At 35.6% G+C, this 10321-nt stretch overlaps 1 protein-coding gene across 1 annotated transcript; it reads left to right on the top strand.

Annotated features, from left to right (window-relative positions):
- Window positions 1-1194: 1194 nt before the first annotated feature.
- Window positions 1195-5971, top strand: LOC137739966 (putative folate-biopterin transporter 3). Its single transcript, XM_068479723.2, has 5 exons — window positions 1195-1812; window positions 3916-4175; window positions 4650-4745; window positions 4817-4987; window positions 5091-5971. The coding sequence occupies exons 1-5, from the start codon at window positions 1431-1433 to the stop codon at window positions 5679-5681; spliced, it is 1500 nt and encodes a 499-aa protein (XP_068335824.2). The 5' UTR covers window positions 1195-1430; the 3' UTR covers window positions 5682-5971.
- Window positions 5972-10321: the final 4350 nt, after the last annotated feature.

Genomic DNA, 10321 nt, shown 5'->3' with positions numbered 1-10321 from the left:
CCAGCACCACTATCCCCTTCATGTTCCTGAACTGCTTTAAAGGCAACACTTATGAATTTTTTGACTGGAGGACGTTTCAATTCCTAAGCTTTTAAAGACCCAAGTAACTCTTTATGTTTATAGGTGTTTAAGTTCCCATGCCCTTCAATTGTGGTCACTTTTGTGTCAAACCTAGTAGCCAAAGACCGAAGGATTTTCTTGACAACAATATTCTTAGAAATGGTTTCACCTGTATTGTGCCAAGTGTTAACCATAAAACTGAGTCTAGCATAATAATCAGAAAGTAATTCATAAAATCATAAAAACTTGCACCTTCAGGGTGGGAAGTGGGATTGCAATTTGGGTTTAAAAAACAGGGTACAGGACCCTTTAGTTAATTTAAATCGATAATGACCCTTAGCAAAACTAAAACTATTGGTATTTTGCTATTCGGTAATATCCATACTGGCACTTTTGGTTCGACAATTTACGGTAACTTTGGTTTATAAAAAATTTTGGTTATCGATTACTTTAGTTTTGATTTGTCTAAAGTTTAGTAACTATTAAGTCAAGACACTAAATGAGCACATTCTTTTTTGTTACAAACAATGTTACTAATTTATGCTACACTAAGTGTAGGAAGAAGAACTTGAATTGAAGATGCAGTGGCTACTTGCTGAATGAGAAGACGTGTAAAACAAAAGGATGAAAATTCAACTTAGTTGACGAATTTAACTAGGATAAGTTAAATATTAAAGTGTGCGATGAACGAGATTACAAAATAATAAGAATATTATTAAACAAACGAGAATGCCGAAACGCTACAAAATCTCAAGAGACCACATCGTGACTAACTTATTTTCAAACTCGATTACAAGCTATTTTTATAGAGAACTAAACCTAAGAAATCCTAACTCGGATGAGCTAGGCCAATTCCTAAACTAACAAAACCCAAATACCACAATAAACATAAATACTAATATCTTTCAACACGATAATGTTATTATTCATACTCATTTTTACTTCTTACACATCCTTGTTAATGTTTGGCTATTGGTTTTATTTAATTCATTTGATCTAACGACAAAAAATTAAAATGAGTGTGTTAGTAATAAAAAATAAATGTGTGAATAACACTACCTTTTAACTAAAGTGAAAACAAAAGGAAACTACAAACGAATGTCCATTTCCCATTGGGCTTGGATCAAAGCTAATGAGCCTTTAACCAAAAAAGAGAAAAAGACAAAGAGCCCAGCAATATGGTTTCTCCCCTCCCCCTCCCCCTCCCCCTTCCCCCACCCTGACAGAGTACAACTGTTGAGTTAAGTCAAAGTCAAGCAGACGAAGCTTCTGAGAACCAAATCAACAAACCCACCTCAGAAAACCAAGATATATCAACTGGGTGCGTTTTATTGTTCCCAAATTTTGAAGGAAAATCAAAATTATCAGCCATGGAAATGGAAGCAGAAGAACATGAAAAAGAAAGTCTTCACCCTGAGTCAGAGAACCAAAAGCAGAAAACTCCAGTAAAGGGTGTCCGAGATTTGCTATGGACACCCATAAATTGGTTCAGAATGCTGAGCAGCGAGTTGCAGTGGAGCTTTGTGGTGGGTGTGGTGATTGTGTACGGCATCAGTCAGGGTCTAAGCATGGGACTGAGTAGAATTAGCATACAGTATTACTTGAAAGATGATCAGAAAGTGCAGCCTTCTGAGGCACAAGTCTACTTTGGGATCATCCAAATTCCTTGGATTGTGAAGCCTTTCTGGGGTCTTCTCACTGACACTCTTCCTGTTCTTGGCTACCGCCGAAAACCATACTTTGTTTTTGCTGGTAAATTATGATACAACTCATTTTTCTACATAAATGTATGTTTTTGAGTTTATATATTTCAGATGCTGCTTTTAGTTTTTGATTGAATTAAAGGGCATATTGTTATGTTATTTAAAGATCAATATATGTTGTTGCTTATTTGATACGTAATGGCTACTGATTCTTGTCAATTTTTTTAGTTTTAAGATCAATATATGTTGTAAATTACTTGATACGTAAACAACCAATTCCAGATAAGGGGAAAAACATTAATTTTAGAAATGGCAGTTGTTAGCATATGGGGTGGTAAAATTGGGAAATGCTAGTGTGTGTTTGCACCTTTGCACCTGTAAGTGTGCACGGTGTACAGATGGTAATCTTTTGTGCTGCAGTTAAGTAAGACCTCTACCTCATACCTTCGACCTACATACAAAGGGAATCGAGATTTGAAACTCCTTGTCTGTTCGAATGAAAAAATCCAATCTTATGCCTTCAGACGTAGGCTCCATTAGTTTTCTCTTTAAGTGACTCCCATTCTAATAACTGGTTTGATTTTCAAACAAATGGTCATTTCCTTGTGCAGACGTACGATCAGTAGGCAGGCATGCAGGTTTAAACAGAAAATATGTATGTATGTATGTATGTATGTATAGTACTATGAATCTGGTACCTACTTACTTAGTTTCAGTATGTGCCATTTGTTTAACCTTAAATATAAAATTCAAAGTTCAACTTGTACATGAAGGATGTTTTAAAAAGTTGGACTTTAAATTTTAATCATCAACATATGCATTCATAGATGAGTTGACATTCCACTGTTAATGGTTGTCTGTCCTCATACCGAAATGCTGAATATAACAGAAACTGGTAAAATGATCATTTTCTTCCTCTCTGAAAGTAAATTATTAGTTACTTTGAAAAATCTCACTGCAAGGAGATAATATTTTATTGTATACAGAACTCCAGGTGGGATGTTCATTTCAAAATCAAGATAGATGTATATCGCATAACATGTTTAACGGTTAAAGCTTAAGTTTGTGTTACTTAAGTGTGATTACCGTGATAGCATGTTTTATGGAATTATACCGTTGATTTACTTGATTTCGACTCTCATACTCTAGTTTTTTTAAATATTGGCATGATAATTTGGCCTTGCATAGTCTGGATTGGCATCATATTCAAATTTATTTTGGGATAATTTGAGCAATTTAATAAGGACGTTCTGTTATATGTTGTCACAGATCATTTTCTTTTTCAGCTACATCATCTGACTTTTGAAAGAGACCAAAAAAAAAAGCCTGTATCTGGAGACTGGATCCCTATTTAAGTGCTGTGGATAGTCCAAAACTGAAAATTATCTCTAGAAGGTTTTATATAGAATATCTGCTAGACCTTAGGGAATGCTTTCAGGACTGGTAGTCAATTCAATTGTTTTGTTTCCCCCTCGAAACTTCTCTTACTTACATTAAAAATATGAGTTTCAGTAGGAGGATTCTTAGATATCCCTTATCTACCTTGAAAATGCTTTCGTCGCAGCAATTAAGTTAAGCAGATTCCAAACTGTTTCTTGTGATACCTAGAAGCTGCAGTGACTGGCTCTCCTTAGTCCACATTGCAGTACCTTATTTTCTTTTCATGTGATAACTTTTGCATCTGTAGAGTGTGCACAAAAGGACATGCCAACAAAGTTGAAGACATGCCATGACTTGTAGAAGGGAAAGTAGTCCACAGTTTGACACAGGAGAAGAGGACGTGGAACCGAGACATATATTTATTTGTTCCACATATATACATACATGAATTGACCATTCTACATCAATTTTCGTAAAATTGAGAAACTGCTGGTTTGTACAATCCAACGATCGTAATCTCTGGCTGAGTTTTAAAATCTCATGAACCGTGACAGTCATGACTTCCATTTTGTATATGTATTTGTAATCTGATGCTGCATTAGTTTGTCTGCAAGAGTCACCTTGAAACTTGGCTGTTGTTTTTCTATTTTAATCTATATAAGATGAAATTTACTATATATCATTTAGTAGTATGACCTGATTATAAACTAGAAAATACTCCTTTACCTGAATGCTGTTCCCTTATTTTTCCTCTCTCTGTTGGTCTTTCCAGGTTTACTTGGGGTGATCTCCATGCTTGTGTTATCACTAGACAAGAATTTAAATCTGACAATGTCCTTGCTGGCTCTGATGGCGGGGAGTGCTGGAGTTGCAATTGCCGATGTAACAATTGATGCCTGTGTTACACAGAACAGTATAAGACATCCATCCCTTGCCGGTGATATGCAGAGCTTGTGTGGACTGAGCTCTTCGGTCGGGGCACTGGTGGGTTTTTCACTTAGTGGGTTTCTTGTTCACCTTGTGGGCTCTAAGGTATGCTTTCGCTTATAGTTGCAACATAAAAACATCTGGCATTGTCAATCTTTTGGTATATTTTTATTTTTGGGCATGTGTAGGCATACCTTTCCAATTTTTACTATAGTAGGCTTGCCGAGGATTTTGAATTTACCAACATCCAAATGATATAATTCTCATCTGGTCAACTATCAATGGATGAGTTTCAGTGGTCATATGGTTGAAAAACTCTAATTCATTCATGTAGATTTTCATTTATGAACTTCGTTTCATATGAAAAGATTCATATTATACTGTTAGATTAGACAGAACATTGATTTGAAATTGAATTTTGCAACCTGTCGATTGAACCATGTCGATTTGAAATTGAATTTTGCAACCTGTCGTCTGATTTGAAAAGATTCATGTTGGTATAATTTCCTTATCCACTTAGATAATTTATCGGCTGAAATTGCTTTTCTGAATGGTGGAAGTTTGGCACTTCTATGACAGGGTGTGTTTGGGTTGCTCAGCATCCCTCCGGGGCTTGTCATTTTGGTTGGGATAATGCATAGAGAATCTCGTGCGCGCAACTTTGCTTATAAACAGGTGAGATTACTTTTTATTTGTGCATTTTAGTTCCTGCTTTCTCTGATGCTCGTGCCAATATCTTAATTTAGGTCAGTGTAAAGTTACTGGATGCTGGCAAGGTTATGTGGACAACATTAAAATGCGGTAGTGTATGGAGGCCTTGCTTATACATGTACTTGTCACTTGCTCTGGCCTTGAATGTTCGTGAAGGAATGTTTTATTGGTACACTGATGCAAAGGGGGGTCCGTCTTTCTCCAAGGTAACCGGAACTGCTTCTATAATTCCAGTGCATTTCTTGTGGCCGGAAATTGTTTGGTCTGATGCGCCTAAATCCAAACTCATTATTTATGTGCTTCTTACAGGAGGTTGTTGGATCCATATTCTCTATTGGTGCTGTTGGTTCCCTTTTTGGGGTCCTTCTCTACCAGAATTTTTTAAAAAGTTACCCTTTCAGGGATGTTCTTTTCTGGACTCAGTTGCTCTATGGTGCTTCAGGAATGCTAGACTTGGTATTGGTGTTGCGCATAAACTTGAAATTTGGTTTGCCAGATTATCTTTTTGTTGTCATTGACGAAGGCGTTTCTGTGTTGATTGGGCGTTTGAAGTGGATGCCTCTTCTTGTACTTAGTTCCAAACTCTGCCCTGCAGGTATAGAAGGTACTTTCTTTGCTTTACTGATGTCCATTGATCATGTAGGGATGCTGTCATCTACTTGGGCTGGAGGCCTCTTACTCCACATCTTGAATATTACGCGGACACAGTTCGAAAATCTTTGGATGGCCATTTTGATCCGGAGTTTGTTGAGAATTGTTCCAATTGCGCTACTATTCTTAATACCTAGAAGCGATCCCAACTTAACTATTCTTCCATCTGAGATGTTGAGGACCAAAAAAGCCAACGATGTACATGAGTATGAGACTCTTGAAATGTCCTCCCTTGTCAATGGCACTTGATCAACCAGGGATCTGTTAACTGCAGCGTCAAGGAAGAATGGCTGTTGGGAGATACTGGAGAAACAGTTTTTCAAAATGTCGCAACCACAGCCCTGAGAGAAGGCATTTTTGCACGTTATCTAATTAGCATAAAGAAGAACTTGGACGCACATACAACCACCCTTTTCCGCGACAGGTCTTAGTACTGTTAGAATTATGCTTTAAAGCCACACTCATTTGACGTAATAGTTTTCGGAATACTTATTATGTACTCTTATTCAGTTTAAAAGAAGAATAATGTTTGTTGTTAATCACTACTTAACGTATTATGTGTTTAATCAATAATAGAATTCAAAGAACGTAATCAACTTAAGTGACAAGTGATATAAGTATGTTAGATCAATGAGATCTTTCTCTTATGTTCATTCTCAAAATGGTTCTAGCTATAGGATTGATAATTGGGCATTAACAATCTGCTAAGGCTAATATGTGTAGTGTCACTCAATTGGGAGTATGACTTGTCTCAAGTCATTAGTGTTAGAACCTAAGACAAACACACAAGTGCTCAAAAGGTTGTTGAGTACACTGATCAACGATCAACAAAGGGTTCTAACATACATTTCTTGTAAGAAATCATAAGCTGCATCTGTTCTAAAATCTCCGCCTAGCGCCGTCTAGGCCTTTCCTAGGCGCTAGGCACCTGGTCACCGTCCCGATTAATGTCTAGGCGTTTGAAAATTAAGAAGGGGCGTCTAAACCTATTGAGGCACCCACCTAGACCGCCTAGGAACCTACCTAGATTGCAACTTACTTAAACAGAAAATAGATAACTTTCATTTTGAATTTTATTTTATTTTTTTCAATAAATTGTAATAGACTGGTTGAATACTTAAATGAACACGCATTATAGGCTTGTTCCCCATATTTTCATTATGTTCCAATACTTCATAATATTTGTGTCGTTCTATTTTGTAGTTTATGGTGAAATTATATATATATATATATATATATATATATATATATATATTTATATAAAGTATAAACAGACACTTATTTACATGAAATATAATAGATTTACTTAAATTCGTCTAGTCCGCCTAGGCGCTAGGCCCCAGTCCATTACCCGACTAGCACATAGCGTCTTTTAGAACCTTGATCTAAGATACTTTGAGATATGTTTTGGGAGTCTTTGGCCAAAGCACATGAAAATGATTTAGGAAATATTTTCCAAATTATATTCACTAGAATCATATAGAGAAGTATCACATTAGATAGTAGACATGAAATAAAGTATCAAAGAAACAATGCGGTCAAGAGTATTGAATTAGAGAATGACCATATTGCATTATAGTTGTAACTGAATACGTTTTCAAACCACTTCTACTTAGATTGGGTAGCCATGACATATTGCTAGGTGTCACTCATGATTTGTGGAAGCCCTGAATTTAAACAATCACTAATCTTCAGCATAGGGAAAATTAAAAGAAAGTTTTAATACACTATCAATAAGTAAAAGTTACAATCATCATCTCGCTAACTATAACATAATGGATCATGCACCATATAAGGATGAGATTGAAAAAATATAAATGAGATGCATGTAAACAATTAAATAGTTTACTTGAGTATGGCTAAGATCAATAACGAGTTAATTAATCTAAAGAACAAGTTCGAATTGGGCTTTAAATTAGTTTCGGGTTTTTGAGGCTTAATGGGCTTTGGTCCATAATACCCGTTAAGGTTAAGTTTTATGACAACTTAAACAAAGAGGGACATAAGCCCAATAACCATGGGATCGCCAGCCTTGCCTAAAGGTTTACATAATTTCAATTATGCCACTCAGGGAGAGTTTTACTAGCAACAAAACTTCTTCTAGGTCATTCAACTTTGGTGTGGAGACTGAGAAGTTTTCAACTTTGGAAGCTTTGGAGGTTCTATTCCCCAAATCCTCAAGAAGCTAAGGAGCAAACAAAGGAGCAAAGACTCAAGGAGCAACGATTGAAGGAGAAAGGAAACATCCAAGAAGCTAGGAGTGGACTTTGAAGGCCCTCAACTCGGGTGATAACCTTGTGAACACAAGGATGAGCTTCAAGTGTATGAAAGCTCATATGTTTCAATTTAACTTTGTAAGAGTCATGGTTCACCATTCACTAGGCTTTGAATTTCATGAGTTATAAAATTTATTTTTTTGTGCATGTGTTTGGACCTGATTTTGCATGTACTCTAAGCTGTTGGATGAGAGAAATATTGATGATTAAGATTGGTTTTTGGATAAAGGTTGAATCAATTGCATAATCAATTTAGGTTTAAAGTCTTAGTTAAAGACAACGAGACTTGGCATCAATAGAGTTTTGGCTGAGAATAATTCCGTGTATATTTAGAGAATATGCTGAAGAATCAGAATATTATTAAAATGCCATTCAGTAGACTTGGCCATCACAAAATTCATCCCTATAAATACAAGAGGTTTTGGAACATAGAGAGCCCCTTCAACTCAACAAACAACTAAAACGCTCTACGCGAAAACCTAGCTCTATGTGAAATCTTTCTCACATCTGTGAGAAAACACTAACTATCCTAACTCTCCCGCCAACATATCTTCAGTTCGGATAAGTGAATAGCATTGTGTTGGCAATTGGTGACATCTTTAGTTTGGACTAAACAGCACCGGAGTTGTAAAACCAAGTGACATAAAAGCATATTCAGTTCCAACAAATGAAGATCACTGCTTATGGTTGGCTAGTTACCTATTCAAGACTCAACGACCGAAGAGTTTCCAATTCTTTCACCTAAAGATGTCATCTCATTAGATTCTCGACGAAGTGAGATGTTACCCTGTTACTCCTTGTTTGGCACAGCGAAAGCCGAACCCATTATTGAACTTTGCAGTGATTTAGTAACTTTGCCTTTAGGTTCTAGAACCAAGGCCGAAACATGTTTGTTTCTCTGTCATAATCGTTCAAGTGCAGAAGTCAGCAGCGCATTCAACACCACACCCACTACATTTATTCTACGCGCCTGACTGAGATTAGTTATGAGTTAACACACCCACATTCACAAGAAGAACGTAGTTAGCTTATAGTTACTTGGCCTATGCGCCATGTAGGCTTTGTAATTTTTATGGTCAACATTTTGGTACACCTAGTAGGACCGAGTGTTAAAACTACAAAGTCATATGATATTTCAATATTCAAATTCGATTAAATTTAGCTGGTTGGAAGAGCTCCAAGCACAATTGGAAAAACACATTCAAAAGTGTGAGAAGAATAAAGAGCATGGGAAATGAAAAAATTCTAGATGCCCATGAAGAGATGCGAAATCTTCGCTCACATGTTGAAAGTGAAAACTCCCTTCACCCTACAAGAACAATGGGCAAAAGAGGATAGAGCCCACTTTAATGCTTGGCTAGATGACAAACACTTTCCTTTTTTTCTTGGGTACAAGTCTATTCCATTAAGGAATGGTTGGATTGGAATGCCAGAGGCAATTTTTTGCTTAGTCCACAATCAAGCTTCGGCCTAAGAAATTGTCAATTTGGTCTATGAAGAAACTAGGACACCTATTCTCTTGGCTAAATCAAAAAAGTTAGTTAGCCTAGAAGAACAACAGAAACCAACATCGTACGTTAAAAAAATTAAAAGCATTTTAGTTATATATATACTTTGTGCCTACTGCAGTTTCAGAAACACTATGAATAATTTGATATAGTTATAGAAATAGTTTGTTTATTAAACAACTACTCTATAATATATACCACACACTTTATTTCATTTTAATACTCATAATCATTCACTTGAATTTCTTTGTAAATCAGATTAGATTGCGGCTTATAAATGATGAGTTTCATTGACCAACTCTCAACTAACCGGAAGGTTCAAGGATGTTTCAAAGATTACCAAGTAATAAAAGCAAGGAAAGATATCCTCATGGATTTGATGAACCACGATTTCAGCTGGACAAGGAAACAAGAAGCATATATCAGAATCTCACAACAACTAACAAGCATTGGACATTAGAGTCAACAATAAAAAATACGCATTATATGTGATTTTGATGTGGATGTACTTTTTAAGGTTCAAGCTAACTTTTGCTATGATTTACAAATGTCATTGTCAAACATGTTTGACACAACTCTATATAAACATATATATATATGTTTCATGACTTAAATCTAAATTTTAATCTATTTTGATAAATAGTTCACTTTGATAAATAGTTCAGTTTGCTTTGGTAAAATAATGTGGTTTTCTAGTTCATTTTGTTTTGGTAAAAAAATGTGGTTTTCTAGTTCAGTTTGATAAATAGTTCAGTTTGCTTTGGTGTGGTTTTCTAGTTCACTTTGATAAATAGTTTAGTTTGATAAATAGTATAGTTTGCTTTAGTAAAAAAGTGTGGTTTTCTAGTTCACATTGATAAATAGTGTGGTTTTTTTTCATTTTCACTTACCTAAAATGGAATGTTAACTAGATCAAGAATGAAAACCAACATATTGGCCTCCTACAAAAGGTCTTGCATTCACTTTAAAACTTTAAATGCAACACACATACTTACATACAACCTACAAAACAGATTTTGAAACCACAAAACCATAAACTTAGATATGTATTCACTGTTTATCAAACTCAACATATTGTTTCGTAAAACTAGAAATACTAAAACAT

Source organism: Pyrus communis, chromosome 9 (genome assembly GCF_041283825.1).
Source record: "Pyrus communis isolate YQ-2024b chromosome 9, ASM4128382v1, whole genome shotgun sequence".
Classification (NCBI taxonomy): Eukaryota; Viridiplantae; Streptophyta; class Magnoliopsida; order Rosales; family Rosaceae; genus Pyrus; species Pyrus communis.
This window is presented reverse-complemented; position numbering and strand designations above follow the sequence as displayed.